Source organism: Plectropomus leopardus, chromosome 15 (genome assembly GCF_008729295.1).
Source record: "Plectropomus leopardus isolate mb chromosome 15, YSFRI_Pleo_2.0, whole genome shotgun sequence".
Taxonomy (NCBI): Eukaryota; Metazoa; Chordata; class Actinopteri; order Perciformes; family Serranidae; genus Plectropomus; species Plectropomus leopardus.
Genome location: NC_056477.1, coordinates 14910222 through 14930938, shown reverse-complemented (window position 1 = coordinate 14930938; position 20717 = coordinate 14910222). Strand labels below are relative to the sequence as shown.

At 39.6% G+C, this 20717-nt stretch overlaps 1 protein-coding gene across 1 annotated transcript in view; it reads left to right on the top strand.

Annotated features, from left to right (window-relative positions):
* Positions 1-2380: 2380 nt before the first annotated feature.
* stox1 (storkhead box 1) overlaps positions 2381-20717 on the top strand; it is a 28776-nt gene continuing 10439 nt past the window's right edge. The window contains 1 exon segment of the mRNA XM_042502728.1: positions 2381-2875. Within this exon segment, the coding sequence (XP_042358662.1) occupies positions 2545-2875 (331 nt within the window). The 5' untranslated portion in view covers positions 2381-2544.

Here is a 20717-nt window from a genome sequence, read left to right as displayed (position 1 = left end):
TGTATATGGTTATCTTTGTCTCTGTGGTCGCTTTGTGCATCTTTTAGTTACATTCTTGTCTTTTGGGATTGTTCTTTGCCTCTTTATGTACCTTTGCATTTCTTTGCAGTTGATTGGTGTCTTTTTGGGATCACTTTTTGTGTTTTTTTGGTCCTTTTGTCCCTTTGCAGTTTCTTTGCACATCCTTGTGGCCATTTTGTGTCCCTTTAAGGTAATTTTTTGTCATTTTGAAAAAGGAGCCTCTTAAAACTAAAAATTGAACATGCGTTCTCATGCACAAGATAAACAAAACAGGGACCCACTCATAAAAACAAGCAGCTCCCAAGTTACCAGAAATAAAAAAAAAATCCAAAGGCTACCTTTAAGGTTGGAAAAATCATCTTATTTCACTGTATGTTAACAATGAATGAGATGCTTTATGGCTGCATGATTCTATTAAATAGACATTTTTATAGTATTAATTTATTCACATTTCCATAAGTTGGTCTGAAGGATTTAACATCTTTGGAAACTTTGGGATCTTCCCTGGAATTGACATAAAGTTTTGTGGGTTTGAGCAAAGTTTGGCTGCACAGCATGTGTCTGTAATGATTGTGAAAGCTGGTCTGAACTGGTAGTGTTTAAAATTATTATCAGAAGCTTTAAAAAATAATAAGCCACAAAGAATCTTTTTAACTCAGAAGACTCGAATCTTTAATCCCACACAGAATCCTTGCAAGTTTTCTCTTTTGCCCTCCAAATTCACTCAACTCTGCTTCCCGGGGACGGACTGCACATAATTCATCCTGTGAAGGCTGAGGTGATGTATTCTTTTCATGTACAGAGGAAGCGCAATATCCTGTTCCCGCATGGGCTCTAATACCACACTGAGGTAGACTGGCCCCCAGCCTCTTGGGGGCCTGAGTGCTCCTGAAACTAAAGCCACAGGCTCTCTGATATATGAGGTGTCTGTCTGTCTGTGCCTTAGACCGCCTGTTACAGTGACAGTAAAAACTCAGACTAATGGGGTCCTTCTCTGGAAAGCACAGATGGGACTGGTTCTCATTTTAGTGGCAAAAATATTCCCGCAGGCTCATTCTCTTTTATTGAACCAACATTTGCTCTTAAGTCATTGTTGTGAAATACAATATTTTAAGGGATTACATTTTCTCATGAGATCTCCGTTTACGACACAATACAAATTGGCTCTGGCGTCTACGTTAAATGATTTGTGTGCAGCAGCAGCGACACGTTATAATGAGACTATCGATGGAAATAAACTGATATTTTATGTTTTAATGCAAAATCACTCAACTGAAGTTATTCTCAAGCATTGTTGGGATTGCAGTGAACTTTGGTCTCCTTTGATGTTGATTCCTATAACCTGTTTTTCTGTGCAGGAAGTATTTTACAAGCTCTCTGTGTTGCTGGTACTAATTTAAACCTTTCCTGTTTTATGGACAAGATTTGTGCATGTTGCTTTGCAACTTGCATGCTACTTTGCAAAGTACTTCATATGTTGCTCTTATCCAAATAAGTTAATGTTATCATCAAATTGTCTTTTTTTTTTAGAAACATCACCTTTAGTTTGATGAGAACAAGAACAAAAAGAAGATGTAAAAAAAAACCCCAAAAAACAAACAAATATAAAACAAAAATATTCAAGGGATTTTAAAAATTAAAATGTGCAGTGGTGGAAAGTAACTAAGTACATTTACTCAAATAGATAGATAAGTACTTATTTTGGGTACTTTACCTGAGTATTTACATTTTATGCAACTTTATACTTCTACTTCTCTACATTCAGAGACAAATATTGTACTCTTTACTCCACTACATTTATCTATCTGACAGCTTTAGTTAGTTACTTTACAAATTTAGATTATTGATGCAAAGTTATTAAACAGCAAACTACTCTGTATACAAATAATAGAATTAGATCCACCTTTACAAGAAGCAACGTTAAAGTAATGGACATAATAATGCAACAAAAATTATAATTCAATATTATTTTAAAATGGGCCGTTCTGCATAATCACAACTTTTACTTTTGGTATTCTAAGTATGGTTTGATGCTATTCCTTGCGTACTTTTACTTAAGTAAGATTTTGTTTACAGGACTTTTACTTGTAAAAGAGTATTTTACTTTTTTTTATTTTATTTTTTTACGTTTACTACATCAAAAGATCTGAATTTTTCTTTTACGACTGCATAAGTGAAACAGCACCTGTCCGGCAGGTTCCTGCAGAAGAGAAGAATTTAGCGACCCAAACGCAGCGGTGAGCAGGCAGTGGGAGGTCTACCTGTGCGAGCCAGCAGCAGGCTGGTAAGACCTCCTCCTCCTCCTCTCTGCCACCGTCATTAGATCCCCTGAAGCCGAGAGAAACCAGTCGGACGTCCACTGCTCCTCCGGTTCACACGCTGCAGGATTCAGACGCTCACAGGAGGAATGCGTGGCAAAATATCGCGTCTGTTTGGATTTCCAGAGAGGAGCACGCTCTTTTAACTAGTGCATTTTCATTTCTAGCATGATAGCTCTTCTCTGGAGCCGATAAAGGCGTTAAAATGTCTCACCAGTCGCGGTTTGTCCAGCTCTCCGCCGCCTCGCTCGCCGTGGTCTTCGGCCCGGACGAGGAGATTTCGCGCGCCGGCGGAGGGAAACTCAATGCTAACACTACGAGTGGCCAGGAGATTTTTGCGGACTTCAAGGCGCAAAACTTGCGCAGTTTTTGGAATAAGAGACTCGTAAAGGCCATGGCTGAAGTTTACTTTCAGGGATGGATGGAAAACATGGTGCTTTTCATTCAAGGGAACGCGAACAACTTGGAGGTGCTGAGAGAAGCGTGGATGCGCAGAGCTCTGAGGTCACCTAAGGGATTTATCATTAAAGCTGTCGGTAAGTAACATCATTCCTGTCAATGAACTCTAACAAATGATATTATATCATGAAGCGAACACTGATACTAATACACCTTTAAATATGCATCTCGAGTCCAAAACGTTACCTGAAACAGTCCTGTTACAGAATGTATTAGAATAACAGCAAGAGTATTACAGGTGGAGATGCACAGGGAATTTACAGACCTCAGTGAACAGCTACCACAGTCATACCAGAGAGCATTATGTGTTTTTTTCCTTTTAGGGGACACAGCAGAGTCACACATCCAACAACATTACCACAGAGAGAAATGTGTGAAAGCCATAAACTCTTAACAACACAGAGCTGCCAGAGTTTAACACCCTGTCTCCTCCTCTTTTGGATTTTCATCAAGACTGGCCTCTTAATTCAGTTTAATTTGATGTTAACAGTGTTTTAAACCGAAGGTTGCTGTGCTCTTAGTGTCAAAATTATATGTTTTTAGTGAGTCCTTTTTTCAAAATCGAGGTTTTACCAAATTTTTGTCACTCAATCACTTGTGTCTTAGATGTTGCAATGTGTAGAGATAAATAAAACTCCCCCTCAAAATGGATTTATTTTTATTTTCATATTTGTATTGTTGGTACAGCCTACCTGGATTTTTTCTTCTCATTATTCTCATGTAAAACACCTTTCAAAAATGGGCATGATTTGAAAAGACACTTCAATTTGTCAGTATGAGCAGTGAGATGTTGTTGCAAACCACTTTTCAGCATTACAGGTGTTTGTTGCCTGAGAGGTTAAGTGTAGATTTCAGGGGTGGAGGGGACGCAGGGGCCCTGTCTCTCTTAACAGGAAAGTAGCAGAGGACCTTTACTGTGATATAATTCGACATTTGTACCATAATTTGCTGTAGAAAACAAACATATTGGTGCAGAAAATTTCACCCAAATGCATGAAATGTAGTGTTTAATGCTTTAAATTGTCTTGCAATGGACCCCAAAACCTCTCATTTCATTTGTGTCCTCCCCGATGATAAAACAAAACCCACGGCCTTGCCGGAGATATGATATTTTTTAAATCTCTATTCCCCCAAATATGATCTGGTGGATTTGAGCAGAATGCACGACCCGTCAGCCTCTCAATGTTGTCGTCACAGTGATATGTTTACCAGCGCTTGTTAACAAAGCTCTGTATACTGTGTAATTACTTCTAATTGCTCCTCGTCTCATGGCTCTCCTCCTCAGATGTGTTTAAAGCAGCATATCGCTGCACAGAAACAATGAATGGAAACCTTTATGCAGCCTCCTATAGCATGATCTCATGGGCTGTAAATGCCTGACAGCACCGGCTGCTGGAGAAAATGACAACCCTGTGTGGGTTTTTATGCCTAATGACAGTACTCTTAAGAGGTGCACCAGGTTATTCACATTTTTTTCTTAGTTTAGAGGGAAGCTGCTGAACTCAAGGTTGTAGTAAGTATATATATTTGAGAAATGATTTTATGTTTCTGCCACAAAGCACTACCTTTGACTCACTATAATCCCATTAAAATTCAAAAAACTGCCGGATGTAATAGTGTTAGAGGTTCCAAATGTTGCAGCACGTTCCTTTTGGTTGTTGAAACAGTGTCCCAGCAACACACACATTGGCTTTGAGTTCCCATTTGATCCAGCATCCACATTCAGTGTCAGTCTGTCCAAAAATGTGTCTATCTTGGTGTAGTTTTGTCTGGATGCACACTGTCTACCTGCTGACTTTGTGTCAATCCGTCAGATCTGCCAAAATGACAATGCACGGACACGTAAAGGGAGGAATGTGATATGAAGGGGACCACACAAGGGGAGACCCAGGAGGGTGTGGAGCATCAGAGGGAGGGGGGAGGTGGAGGCTGACATGCCATCCCACTGTGAGACAGTTCCACAGACAAACACCACATGAGCCAAAGGTGATGCCCAGCTTATTGCTATGCACATTGTCAGCACAAAGGTGCACACACACATGCATGAGCTCACAGTCAGATGCAAGGCAGGCGTCAATACCTCAACAGACACCTCATGTTTGAGCTTCACACCAGAAACTTGTAAGCAAACACGTCTGTGTGTGTGGACATGCCACCTCCCACTCCTCCTTGACAAATCCTTTGCCTCACACTGCAGTAATTTGTATGGAGATCAGCACTGGCAGGCTGTCAGAGTCTGGTTTACTGCCTCCTCACTGAGAATTGGTCAGCAGTGAATCACTGTGCGACTGGCTGCCGACCACCGCCGCTTCTCTGTTGCCCAGGATTAATGTCCCTGCGTTTCATGGCCAGTGAGGGACTGTGGAAGTCAGATTCCTAGATTGATATCAGGCATGGACATCGAGGCCTTGACATTGTCCTCATATAAATATGTCAGGTAGAAAACAGAAATGTTTTGAGTTATGAGCTACAGCGGATTCCAAACGGCCGTATTTCCTTTCCCAGGTCAGAGCAAGGTTGAGATGTGACTTCATTGACGTGAGGAGGATTTTGAAAGTAAAGGAGAGAAACAAGTTTCTAGGATGTTTAGGGGACAGGTCACCCTAAAATCAAAAGTACATGTTTTTCCTCTTACTTGTTGTGCTATTAATCAACCAGGATTGTTTTGGTGTGAGATACTGAGTGTTGGAGTAATCAGCCATCTGCCTTCTCTCCAGTATAATGGAACTAGAAGCTTTTCAGCTTGTGGTGCTCAAAGTGGCAAAAAAATACATTTGAAAAACCCAACAATGTATCTTTCATTAAATCATGACCTGCTTACTCAGTATAATCCACAGACCGTGTTGTTTGCTGTTTCATGAAGGAACTATTTTCTCTCTACCTAACTACACCTGCCAACTGTATCGCTGCTCATAATTAAGTGTGCATTATGGATGAGAGGCTTTTGCTCATGACAGCGTGAGATGTAAACTTGAATGAAGTCCTCAGTTTAACTGCAACATTAGCTAGCTCAGTGGTGCTAAGTGAGCTTGCAGTAGATGCAGTCTGCCTTATGTGAGGTGATGAGGCTGGCAAGTGTAGTTCATTGGAAGGGAAATAGTTCCTACATGAAAATGCTCACAACAAGGTCTGTGGATTATCTTAAATAACCGGGTCATGATTTCTGTAAAGACACATTGCTGTTGATTTTTAAAATACATTTTTGGCGCTTTGAGCATCAACATGAGTGCCATCTAGTTCCATTATTATGGACAGAAGGCAGACATCTCTAAGGCCTATATCTCCAACCTGATGCAACAGACACCGCAACAGTCTGGATTAATGAAAAGCACTACAGGTAAGAGGAAATATGTAGTTAAATTTGTATTTTTTTATTCTTGGGTGAACTTGTCCCTTTAAAATGAACCAGAGGCATAGATTTAAATCAAAGATTCTAGACAAACAGACACAATCACTTTGATTAATTTATGCTACTTCCTTCTGGTTATCATTGCTAAGAGCCTTAGAGAAGACAGATTGTCCTGTTTGCCCACCAGCTCCTCCGGGCCTCCTCTTGGGGGGGAATATGCAGAAAAGGAGGAGTGCAGGAGGTGGGGAGGGTTGATGGAAGAAGGGGATTGTGGTGAGGTTAGGCCGAGATAAACAGACAGAGTGAGGAGTTAGTATGAACAGGCTTCGTTGTTATCCTTGTGGGAATGGGCCCCACTGGTACTGGGGTTGACCTCTCTGCTTCAGCTCACAAACGTCTGCTTTTTTAAAAAAATCTTATCTCTTTATCCACTTTCTTCCTTTTAGCAGTTATCTACAAAACAATACCGGCGTCCCACCACAGAATCTTTTCATTAATAGAAAAGTGTGAGTAGACGTCCTCCTCGCTGAGTGTATTGACATCTGTTTGCATTTACACTTTAACCTGAATGCTGTTAATAATCAGATTGAGATCTGGTTTACAGTAAACCTCTTTGAGATTACATCATTCTTTAATAATCAGGACGTGGTATTCTGCTGGAAACACAATATGAGAAGAAAGATTTGTTTGTTGTTTTTGCTTTAATAAATGCACCTAAATTAGATTTCTCACCACTGTTAGCAGCACTGCTGTTTCCACATAGATACAATGCATTACATTCAGCTTGCTCCGTCCTTTTTTATTGCATGTGCAGAATAAAACTCCCCAACCAAATTCAAGATATGCTGTGTACATGCCACATTAATCCACATGACTGATGAGTAAATCAGTTCTATCAGATGGCTCGACATATTTACTTCTTTTTAAGAAAAAAGAAAAAAAACAGTAATCCAGTTAAGATAGTTTACCTGTTGCAATAATCAGCATATTGACTGAAAGCAGTAGGTGATATCTTTTACCAAAAAAAAAAACAACTTTTTGAAACTGTCACTATATTCACACAGCACGAAATGAGATGGATCTGTGAAAAAAATCATGCCCCTCTGCCGACTCTATTGCCTTGTAGCATATCTAATGGCACTACTGCATGTGAACGAAAACAATCAGGGCCGTGGAATAACGAATGCAGCTGTCAGTCATGTCTGTAACTGTGAGCTGTGGTCAAAACTGTCAAAGCAGGCAGCGCTGATTAAATTTTAATCAAGATTCCTGTACCACATTCTTTTTTTCTCGCCTCAGATTATTTTCAGATATATATATTTATCTGCAAAACGAAAACATTTGCTCTAGGCGATGGTGCTTATTACTTCAGTCGTCTGTCTGCAAAATGACGGCCTGGTCACAAACTTTCTTATTTTATAGCTAAAAAGCACACAAAAAATGTTTTTGAAAACATTTTAGATGATAAACAGGCAACACCTGAACTGTGTTTCACATTTGACCAGCGCTGCCTCATGTGATAGTTTAACTGCAGTTCACAAGTCGTGATTAATATGATTAAAAGCTGTTGGACTCTGATTTGTCGTTTTCAGCAAATGCCTTTAGAAGCAGTAGGAAGAGGAGGTGGGACATTGTGTTTTTCATAGACTATTTGTCACGTGTACTTCTTTTAGAATACAGACAGCTTCAGCAAAAATGAGAAAGTTATTTTCATAAAAGTTACCAACTGTAGATTCAAAGTGTCTCTGCGTTAAGTATGGAGCTAGAGTTTGGAGACGATTAGCCAGATTTGCAAAAAGACTGGAGGCAGGGAAAAAAATCTTTCCACATTAAACTAACAAGATAAAGTATGTTAATTAATAAAACTTAGAGGTGCTGGGTAGCATATTTTTGCACTTTTGCCATTTCTCTTCCAGTCTTAATGCTAAACTGAGTTTATTGCCTGTTGGCTCTAGTTCCAGTTAACACAGAGGCATGAGGGTGGTATTGATCTTCTTATTGATCAAACTTGAAAGAGAATGAGTATATTTCCTGAAATCAGATTTGAACTGAAGCTAGATTGCGTGTGAAAATGCCTTAATTGTCTTGTCAGAAGTCTTTAATAGAAAAAAACGTAAAAATTCTCTGACAATTAAGTTCTTAGTGGAGATGTATCCATGCTCTCCTGTTGAAACCAAAGGCTTCATAATGACCGTTAGCTGGTTCTGCATTATTTAGAGTCGTGCTATTGTCTCTGCAGCAGGATGAGCGTGCATCCACAGCTGAAACATTTATATGGAGTCAGCGAGCGGTGTAATGAGGTGTCCTGTATCTTCCCCACATAAAGCTCTGTAAACTGCTTGTGCTCTTTGGACATGGACATGAATGAGTCCTCTGGTCGGCCTCTCACTTTCGCTATGGAAAGCATTTTTTTGGCCATTGTAAGACAAACTGTAGGTCTCCCTCGGTGTATTTTTGGAGAACTAAGGCGCGGCTATGCTGCAGTTTTTAAGCCAAGTTTCCTTTTTAAATGGTATGTTTCATTTAACTCACCATACCATGAGGTGGTGAAGCATTCCTGAAATGCTTCATTTACTCTTGAGATCATTTCCTGAGTCTGTCGGCTCAGAGAGCCTCATTTCTGCTCTTTACTTTTCACTTGAAAGTGTTGCGTTTTCACACAAGGAGTGTCTTCTTTCATGAGGGTATTTTGTCAAAGTCTCAGAGCGCTTCACTAATGGTCATAACTCTTCCAGATGTTCGCTTATTAACCATGACACCCCCTCACAGGCTTTAAATGGCCCACCCTGTCCTAACCAAGCAGCACAGGTCAAAGGTCACAGCCTTCTTGCTAACAAGCCTCCTTGAGGTCAGATAGCTTCAGAGCGTTTGTTAGAAGACAAACAGCAACAAACATCAATACAGTATCCAGGTGTTCTTCACTCACTGGTCAGCTCAGCTTCTGTTAGTGGTTTTACTGGTTCCAAACCTTCTGTTTCTGACTTGTTATTTTACAGATATGTTCTTATAAACTGGATGTTGTTCCACACAATAAAAGTGGATATGGTCACAGAAATATTGTCCATACTACGTATTGTCAAAGTTTAGGTTGCTTTGGTCAAGTTTGCATTTCTACCACAGTGGCAAAAGCAGAATGTTTCAACCATTCATAACTTAACAATAATAATAATAATCAACCTCAGTAGCAGTGTTGTTCTTGTTTATTGTGCTCGCCATAGTTATTATTACTTCACACTGGTTCCAGCACCGTTTGACAACACTTGAGAACAGCTTGAAAACAATGCTAGTCCCACCTGTGGTACTGGTTGTCAAATCGAGTCTCCACATTGCGCTCATTGGTCATTTTTTTTTAACTGAGGAATCTTTGTTACATTTCACAGTGCAAGATGAATCAGTATACTCGAACTCTTTGGAGTGGGCAGATTCAAAAGGGCTGGACCCAGGCAACCGCTTACCTATAACCTACTTTTAGTTATATTTTTAAATTGTTAATTCATAAATTAGCTATTTTTTAACTATTAATTATATATTTTTTAACTATTAACTGTATATCCTTTGCTCACATAACGTCTTTGAACTTGTCAATTAACTGAGGATTACACCAATAACTAATTTGGCTGTAATATTTCTACCTAATTTAATTATAGATTTGTTTCAGTCAAGGGACAGTTTCTATTTTTTAATTGAGATAGTTGAGTTTTCCATGTATCCCCTGGAAACTGTAGAATTGCTCCCTGGAGTACAAGTACATAATATGTGTTTTACTTAGGACAATGTTAAAGAACCCCCATGACTTGTTAATGTATTTATCTGTATGTTATTTCTGGTGATGAAGGGAAACACTCAGCACATTTATGTGAGTTCTGCTCCGCTCTGCTCAGTTACATCTGAGCGGCTTTCCGACGATATTGGTTAAAGATAATTGCTCTCCAGCTCCCTCGACACTGATACTATAACATTAAGCTGTTACACAAAATATATGCTGCTGTTTTTCAGGCTCAAAATGACGAAAAGTCGGTATTATGACAGCGGTTGGTTCAATCTTGTTCTCCCCACAAAAACAGAGGTGGGTTCTTGCTGAAACCATACACCAAATCTGCTCGTATGCAACAGTGTGGAGGTTCTTATGTCTGGTTTTTGGTTGATAGATCAAAGAACGTTTCGTTTATCCAAAATAAACAGTTGACTGGAGATGAATTAAATAGTAACGTGAATGGTTTTGTAATGGGAAGAAAAGCCGCTTTGTTGAACGTTTAGATTGCATTTCAAATTGCATTGTTGGTGTAAGTCAGTAAGCTGCAGTCTTGTGACACAAGAATCTTTTTTATTATATATTACTGTGCCAGTGCCAAGGCCATCTCTCTGCATTTATCTGGAATGTCTCTCCGTTTCCTGCACTTGTAAAATATTTAGTACATGGTTCTGATATGAGGAAGCCTTGACCTCTATTCTCTGACGTGACCCTCTGAAGTGCCTACACATGTGTGACAGACTGTGCGTGTGCATGCATGCCTCTCAGCACATCATTTGTTAGTCACATCCTTTCCCATCGAGCAGGAAGCTCACCCCTGGTGCGAATCAGGCACGTCGGCCTCTTTATCGACCCAAATTTTGGGCTCACCCGTAGCGGTGGAGTGGAGTGGTGCCAACAACAACAGTCGAGGAGTTTCCTCTGTATCCCTCAGCTTATACACCCTGTCAGCGGCCGCTTGGGTTTCCCTCGTGGGATTTAACTTCATTCACTCTCTGGTCAGACAAATGGGTCGACACAGGAGTGAGGCTTTATTGCATTAAATTTGGTATTACTATGACTCTACAGTTTCCTGACAGGATGTTTTCTTTGCTTCATTTAGCATTGATAAGTGCAGTGGTATGCTAACATCAGGCCTGCAGTATGAAAGTGCTGTGTTATTGTATTTCAAGAGTCAAAGATACTTTCAAGGATTGTGGCGGAGCTGTGTGCTGACCAGTTGTAGGGCATTAAAAAGTGATGGATCATATGGCGGACACTGGACGTTAGCTCTGCTGTGAATACTGGGATAACAAACCCAGGAATCTGCTGCACCTCAAGCTTGGTTAAAGAAAAGGAAATGGGTTTCATCTGCAACCAATGACTGCCATCACTCTTGATTAAGGGGTGTGGTGCTGCTGGAAACCCTCTCAGATTGTGTGTATATGTTTTGGTGGTGGGTGTTAGTGGGGAAAAGCCACATGGGTGGAGTGGGGTGAAAATACCTGAAACTTTAACTAAGACCAAACTGGGGAAACTACAGGCTCTTGCCTATTTCTGTGCTCAGTGGTCAGTTTAACCACGGAGCACAAACTGAGTGAAATGCCGAGCGCAGTTTAGTTTTTGTCATCACTGAAACAGCTCAAAAGCATCTTAAAGAAGGCACATGGTGTGCTCCCTAAATTACGTCGTAACCGGCAGTGTTTCAACCTGATGCTGTTCTGTGGCTTATCTTGCAGATGCAGCAGGTACTGTCCTGCCATTTTCTCATCTGATATCCCCCGTCCACATATCAGGCTGCCGTGGTCTGACCGTCGGCTGGCGTATAATAACACCGTGACCGGTTCTGTCACACTGCATTCTCAGCTGATGCCATTCAGAGGCATGTCATGTGGACACGAAAGGTGGCTTTTGGTGTTGGTATTGTATGCCCAAAGCACTGTCAAAGTGGCAGTATTGGACGATTTGACAACGACAACGGGCCAAACTGTACAGGTGTTTAAAGTTTTCTGCAAACAGTCTAGATAGAGAACAAGAGAGGGCCTAAAATTGAATCCTGGGGAGCTACTTTTGTTACACCAATGAAAAAAGAATGAACACTGGACACATTTTTCACGCTGATATCAGTTAGCGAGGTTGTTGTGATTGACTGAATTCTAGTAAAGGATCAGCAAATAGAAGAGCATTGTGTCCATTTTTAGATATTTTGGAGAAAGACGGTTATCAAAAGGACTTTTATCTCCTTCTTTATACAGTGGAAGAATATGAGCAACCATCTGTGACCTTTAATGTCCCTACAATCTAAAATAATACTTTAAAGATGTTTAGATCTGTCTGTTTACATAAGAAATTCAAATGGTATTTTTCTTTCTGGTTGAATTTACTACCTTACAGGATTTATTTAGTTTGTCCAAGAGCTGTACATTGCGTTTATGACTTAGTGTTCCTCATAAGGAAATGTTTTTACTTTGAAGGTAAGCCAATCAGAACAGGCAGCACAACATCTGGAACAGACTTTTTTAAAAAACTTCTCTTAAATAAAACAGACTGCGGTGAACTGTGTCATTGTCTTTTATCTTTTTATCAAACAGAATTTAAAGTAATTACAAAATGATTTACTGACAGCTTAACCATCCAGCTCTACATGCATCCAATCAATTACATTCTGTTGAAAAGCTCATGCAGAGAAGATTTTAATTTCTTTTTTCTTTTTTTTTCTCATTAATTTGGTGTCACTCAAGCTATACATTAATTGTCAGTGAGGTTAAACTAGTGTTAAGTCCCTTCAGTGTGGACTTTTAGGGTTGTTTTTTGTTGGTGGACTTCATGTACTTTGGCTCTATTATCATCTACAGCCAATTAAGACGTAATTAAATGAGACTGCTTGCATCAACTAATCAAGATTAAGATCACCCATAATTATAAATTCAGGGAGGGAACAAAAAGTTCAGCCAGAATATCAGCAGTGCCACGAAGAGAAATCTCTTCAATGTTGTGTTTCATTTGCACTAAGAAGTTGGAATATAAACTGAAATGCCCCCTGAAGTTGTATTTCCAACTTGGAAAGTTGGAAGAGCCTCACCTACCCCGACCTCAAAATCCAATATTGCTGCTCTGTGCATTAACAGTGTTAAAGACTGCAGTGATAGGCTCTTTATTAGCATTTCTGTCTTGTTTATGTTTCGCATTGAAACAGTCATACACACAATCCTGTCCAACTTCTATCTGTGGACATGTTTCTGTAGTGTTTGTATGTGCAAATATAGCATAATGTGTTGTTGTCAACTGGTAATGCTAACAGTTAGGGTTTCCATGGTCATGGAGAAACTGGTATGTTTGTATGGAATTCCACAATCTCGTTTTGTCAAGCCTTGAAAGGTCATGGAATTATTAAAGTCCATGAATGTTTTTGGAAAAGTCATGTAATTTTGCTGTATTTAATGAAATAAATGTTACAGTAATTTTTAATGGATAACCTTCCTTGCATCATGACACAACTTTATTTTTGGTTGTTTAAATCAGCCGTATCATATCTTCATAGCTATGTTGGCCATCACTCCCCTCTGTGAGAGCTCTATTGCTCCTATAATAATACAATAAACATTTGTAATCAAGTACTATACACTCTGTTCATGTAATGCATGCTAAATGTTTGTGGACATTTTTATTATGGATCTTTGCAAAGTCATGAAAAAGTTTTGAAATTTTGTCCATGAAAACACGTGGGAACCCTGAACAATGGCTAACCTGGCTGAAGCTTGTGTTGCTACCAAAATCTTTGTTTTTTGTGACTTGTCGTTCTGACATATTTAACTTGGGTGTGATGTCATTTTTTCAAGCTCTGACTCACGTGGTAAATGGAAAGCAGCTCACACAGCTTATTTTTTAAGGCACTAAGGCTAGGATATCGCAACCTCCTCTGTGGATATCATTTTGACCATTTATTTTGACTTTGTCTCCAAGCCCCACAACGCTATCCTCTGGAGTACCCCTTAAATCGAATGTCTGCTATTAAAATGAAATGTTAGGTTCACCCTTAAACTCATTAGATCTGGTCTGGAATCGAGCTGAGATGAAGTAGTTACTCAGGAGAGTGTGACAAGTCTGGCATGGGACAAGGCAGAGGACTTGGATATAGTTTCTATACAGAAATGTGAAAAACATGCACACGAACAAAGAAAAGGCGCTGTGGTCCCACATTTAAACAGTTTGGACTTCCCTGACGTCTGGCATAGACGGCACTGGCAGACTGTGGGGTAATGTTCATGTTCATGAAGGCAGACGAGAGCCAGATATTTTGGGGCGTGGCCCGTCAAGTCTGAGGAGGTATGAGGTAAAAAGATGGGAAATCAAGTGCTTTAAATCCTGTCTCCTGGCAGTAGCGTGTGTTGGTTTCATGTTACATGGAGCACTTTGGGTCGTGCTATAAAATACAGGCACATTGTTACCGCTCTTCTGTTCAACACCTGCGCAGGTGTATTTCTTAGTTCACAGGAACATGATAACAAGGTCTCTGCACATTAGTTCAGTTCATTTATTTGTTATAGCCTGAGCTGCTATTCTAATTGTTCTGTGAATCAGATGGTAAGAACATTATTAAATGGCATTACAGCTGCAAGGATTTGTGGCCAAGATCTGCGGTGACCAACTATGTGAGCGTAGATGTTTTAAGCTCTGTGAATGTCAGTTTGAGAAGCTTAGTCACAGCGTGTTTATGCTTTCTTGCCAACATACATTAAATGTCAAAGGGTTGGTTTGGCAAAGTGAGTCTCAAGGCTCGAGCTGGATTACAGATACCCGTACTCCACTTTGTTGCTGGTTCTTCTTTTTCTTTGGCTTTGTATTGCATGTGGCAGGTCGCTGCCACAGTAAAGGTTTCTATGGTGACAAGGGGTCAACACAAAGCCTTCCTGTGTTTCTCCTCAAAGTTTTAGCCCTTGAATCCTCTTAAGTCATGGCTTTTTGACTTTTTGGCTTATCTGTTCCTCTGCATCCTGTTACATTAATGCACAGTCTACCATCATTAATATCATCCATCGTGCACATATTTTTGTAACACTAACATATATATATATATTGAACTTAAATAAAAATAATTGTATTGATTTTAAACATTTAACGAGATATGCAGACACATAAGAACCCACCCCCAGAACATAATATATACAAAAATAATAGTAATCATCATTTAATTTAAAAAAAAATCTAAATACAAGAAAAATAACAAACAAATAATAATAATGATAATAACAATAAAATACTTTCATTAAAAATATACATATAATAATGTAATAATATAATATATAAGCACACATTTTGGACCAGGTAAGGCACACTTTCCTCACAGTAACAGTAGTTTATGCCCTCCATTGTAGCCTTACAATTTGCAGAGTATCTTAAATATTGCCTTTTTTTATTCTTTTCTTTTCTTTTCTTTTTTTTTTTTTTTTTTTTACAAATTATAAAAACATAAACATCTCCCAAATATCAATAAACTTAAAGGGTTCATTTCTGACTGTGTTGGTGAGTTTTCTATACTGTGAACTTTTACATCCCCTGGGTAATAATTTCAACACTTTCAAAAACTTAAATATTACATTTTAAGAAACAGTTACTTTAACAACATATACATATATACCTGTTCTTTTAAATACATTAATGTGTATTTTTTTGTATTCTACTGTGAATTTTCTTAATTTTATTTCAGGTTATGTCTATTTTTTGCAATGTCGTGCACAAGATCATTACCAAGTCAAATTTTTGTAAGTGCAAATTTACATGGTTACAAAGCATTTCTAATTCCAATGCAGAAAAATAGTACAGATTACTTTAAGATGCAGCTTCTTTCAAAGTAATATGCAATATTTCACACATCTATTTCAAAATGGTTTCATATGAGACAAGGATGAGAAGGACACAATTTGCAGAGAAACTTGCAAAAGTTCAGTTATTAGGCCGTCTTAAATGACATCAGATCTGACTTAGCGTCGCCATGTAAACCTGCCAACAAAGACATTTTCTCACACACTGATAACAAAGAGGGCACAGTCCAAATTTTACTCTTTTCCTCCCACTTTGACGCTTCACTTAATATTTAAACACCAGCACTCTGAGACATTGAGCGGTCAGATTAAATATTTACCTAATGCCGTCATGTTTGGGCAGAAAAGCTGGCTTTATTGTTGGGAATCAATAAAGCTGTAAAATGATCAGTGGCTCAGTCTGTCCATTTTATAGGTTATTGATGTGTTTTTAAGTGGCAGCCATGTTGATAACATTTTAACTGAATACAGGAAAATCATGTCCAGTATGACAGATATTTATTGCTAACCGTGTTATATAATGCTGACGGTCACGCAGTTTGTTTCCATGTCTTCAGAGTGGGAGCTGGACAGGAAAGGGCAGTGTTGTCAGACTGGGCGAGGTTTGGTTGTTGGGACATTCGGTCTGTGATTGCACTCTGAAGGGATCTTTTCACTCAGTTTATTGGGCCATTTAACTGCAACGCCCACATCTGTGTGTTCTGTGGGAGTGAAAGACACAAACTCGTAAAGCCCTTTTAAAAAGTGCGATGCACACACGCACACACGCACACACACACACATATGAGAAGAGGAGGGCATCAGACCAAGAAACCTCAAACAAAGGGAGGTGGTTTTGAGACTCGGAGGCAGTCACAACATAAATTACAGTTGGCATCTCTTCCCATTACACTAAATTTAAGTGTATGAATGTCTGACATTGTCTCACCGGAGACTTTACTCACGTACAGATTCACTGGAGCGTTTTCTTCACAAGGTCTCAGTCGATGAGACACAGGGAGGGATTTTGCAGTTTGGGCAGGCCTCAAGTTCATGTTGAATGCCATGCAGTGTGTCCTTAATGAGGGAGAGAGAAGATTAGCCTGTTTGCTTACTGGAGCTTAAAGATTAGACGTTACCAGGATGAGATAAAGATGGTGGTCTGCGAGTGTGTGTTTCCAGGGGGGCTGTGGAGCGAAGGATTGTGGCAACAGACCTGATGTTTCAGTTAGATTTTACCTGTGATAGCATGAAGGTGAAAGGTCGAGGATTCAGTCACAAGTTGTGCAACCTTCTTTCTTGCTTTGGTGTCTGGTCTTCCATCAAGACATTCGATCCTGTCAGAATGTGTAGATGCATGACCCGATCTTCCCGTTCAGAGCAGCAGGGTGCAGCTCATGTAAGGCCCACAGTATGTGCTGCATGTTGTGTTTTTCCTGTGTGATTCCTCCGAGAGACTGGAGGTAATGCAATCATGTATGAAATGGGACTCATGTGGCCGGTGAGCAACGCAGCCATGTGAATACATGTGGCATTGATCAGCGGCAACAGCCAAAAAGATCTCAGCGGGGACAGAATAGAGAAGGTCTCTGTCAGTCATCTCTACAATCTGAGCAGTCAACATTTTCATTTTTATCCCCCAGCCAGCAACTTATTCTCACATGCAAAGTTAATGACATGGGAAGAAATGTTTTTCACTCTGCATGGAGCAGAAAGCACAGTGCGGCCTTTGTCATTTTATTTTTATGTTATACCACTGAAGTAACATTTCTGACTTGTTATGTAAAGTTGCAGTGATCTATTTTAATCCATATTGGCATATAAAGTGCCCATTATGCCAGTGGTTCTGTCTTCTACTCTGGATTGAATTTTGGAGGTCATGGGATGACTAATGGGATTAAAAAAATGAAGAAGGAAGGAATATTTCTAGTCTAATTCATACACTAAATCACACGAAACGAGCCTGACAGGAAAAAAAAATGATTTTCCTCAACGGTTTGCCTCTCTGCATTTTTATTTTTGAGATGTTGAAACAAAGGTCATTGCTTTTTAAAATGTCACTTTCACATTTGGGGATAAGCAAAGAAACAAATATGTCCAGCAGCAGAGGCTGAGAAATCCTGAGTTTTAGACCTAAGTATGGGTCAAGCTTATTTTTATATACAGATATCTGCATATGTATTACAAAAACTAGAGTCAGTGGAACAAGATTTTGGTACTTGAAGCGTTCTGTTTTGTAGCCTAAGTAGTACTGACCAATCACGTTTGAGTGAGCTTTGGTTGTCTGCAGGTAAACCGTCCGTTTGTAGAAAAAGAGAAGGCAGAACGCATTGGTCAAAATGCAATCTCACAACCCATTGGCCATCGTCAGATGTCGATTTAGAGTTTTATACGTTTTTATCTAACTTATCTGCATTTTTATGCAAATATCTGTCTGGTCCTGTCTCAACTTGCTGTACAAACTATAAGCAATAACCACTGTACAGTAGAGGAAAACGTGGCCTAGATATACCCCCGAAATATTGGCCAATGCCCTCATATCCGTTTTCCAAATGGAACATGGAACCAGTGCCGTTCCAGTTCCCACATCTAATTTTGAACTGTTAAGAGCATTTTGACCAAAAGTAAATTGATACAGAATGCAAAAAGTTGGTTCTCAGCTGGGAACAAAAAAATATCAGGTAAGTACGAACCATGATAACGTCATCAGGCGTTTCATAATTTACAGGTTGGAAAGTGAGGATGGAGAGGGCAACAAAGGAGAAGTCAAGCCAGAGATCATGATATAAAAAAGAGTGTGCAGTGGTTTCATCTATAGTTGGTCAATGCTTGTTTATTGGGTAAAAACAAATATCTATAACACAGGGACGTCCAAACTTTTCCGAATGGGGGCCAGTTTAGAAAATGTGAAAAATATCTAAGGGCCGATTATTTAATCAGCCAGACAGGACATGGCTGCTGTTAGGTAACCTTTCCATTTGCTTGTTTACTGTCTGTTAATGAAAATACATCAGTTCAGCCTGCATAGATCCTACTTGATGCATGTCAACAAACTGTTTGATAATCTTCCCATTGTGAGGTGAAGGGAGAAAATGCAAAGTGATCTTGCTCGATGAACCAATATTGTGTGGTGGGCCACATATATTATGAAAGTCAAACTAAGGTCCATTTAAAATTGATTTGAGGGCCACAACTTCGGACATGCCTGCTGTAACAGAACAGGCGACTATTATAATGCCAATTTTTCTTCTACTGTTTACTTTTTGCATTGTACAAAAACCTCTGTTGAAGACACAACCTTTGGCATTGGTTCCGAGAAACACTGGATCACACTTCCCATAATGCAACTCGAAAAACTACTTAGTCTGACAAGTTTTTACAGTTGTTCTGAGTGGCCAGTAGTTGCGTGAAGTAGGTGTCAGTGTTTGTTTTGGAACGTTCCAGCTGACCTTGCTGACTAGTGTCAGCATGGGAGCAACGTTTACTTTGTAAAACCTCAGGAAGCTATTTTTATTTATTCGTTTTTATTATATCTATTTTTTATCTATAAAAAAAGTTGCTGGGAACTCACTATATGATTTTGAACATTTCAGTTTGGATTCAACTTTTGCTAAAGACAATTAAATTAAGTTTTGTGTTGCAGTTCGTTATATTCCAAATTCTAAAAATTGACAGAAAGATTTTAATTTTTTATCGAAATGCATACTGGTTCCAGATATCGGTGTTTGGTCTCATTAAATATGTGTCTGTATTGGCCCTGAAAAAACAATATCGTTGACTCCTGATACTGTTTTCACAAGAATAGGTCTTACAAACATCACTTGTGAGTAGAATTTGACATGTTAAATTGGTGGAGTGCTCCTTTAAGGGGTTTTATTAATCTGCTGCTTCTTTTAACTCAACACAAGCCTCGTCTCCTGTTTGACTCCCTCCCTCGTCCTTGCGGCACAGAGTGGGGTTGCCATGGCACCCAGCAGGGTATTCATGCTGTGTATGACAATGAGTGTAATGTCGGTGGCCTGGTCTAAGATTACAGGAACACAGAGGTTCGGTTCCCCCCGAGAGAAGACGGTTACAACAGTGAACCTCCCCCGACGGTCACGCCTGCTAATGTTAGACTCAATAAACACTAATCCTCCGCTGGGCCCGTCCTTATATTACACCAACTTTTCCCACAAATAAACGTAGGTGTGTTTTTTTCCCTTCTGTCTCACACCTTAAGGGTCAGTTTCACTTTTCTGTTGAATTTATTCGTCAGTGCTGCTTGAGCAGAGGATATCCTGCTTTGTACCAGGAAACAGTAAAAGAGGAAAACACTCAATCCATCAAAACTGCGTCTGTGCAAAAAGATCTGGAACCATTTTAAGAAGATAGTGATTTCCCGTTAGTTTATTGATTCCCTGAGATTAATTATCTGCCTCCCCCTCCTCAAATCATATCCTCGGTGACCTTTTGACTGTTGACGGTGGTTTTAAGTGGTTGCCATGTGGACGGCCTGCCAGACATTCCTATAGGAAGTTAACAACAATGAGTTGCTAAGTCAGCAACACTAATTCACTGCCCAGGGAGACTGCTATTGAGATATCCGCTCTGAGGTTTAGTCAGATTAACGTCTTCTGTCGGAGCCGAGAGGAGGCAGATGGCTTTTTTTTTTTTACAACCCCACCGTGTGTCATGGGATCAGTTTTACACAGAGAGACCCCCGTCTGTGAGACTTATGGGCCTTAAGTGAGCTCGCTGTGCTGATAATTGTTTTTTTACTGACTTTACTTGACATAGTCCTCACAGAGGATAAAACATTTTCTACTCAAGTAAAACAGAGTGTGTAGCAGCTGGATCAGTATATTTTAGTGTGGAAAAACTGCTCCGTTGTCAGTTGTAGGCTACTTTTTATTTAATTGGACTGGTAAAACGCTGTGTGGCTAAATCTGAGCTACTTTTGTACCATTTGGGAGGTTTTCACCTACAGAAAATTCAGCTATATTCCAGTAAATCTGCCCCTCCTCCAATAAATTTGACTGAGATTGACAGGGCAGTAA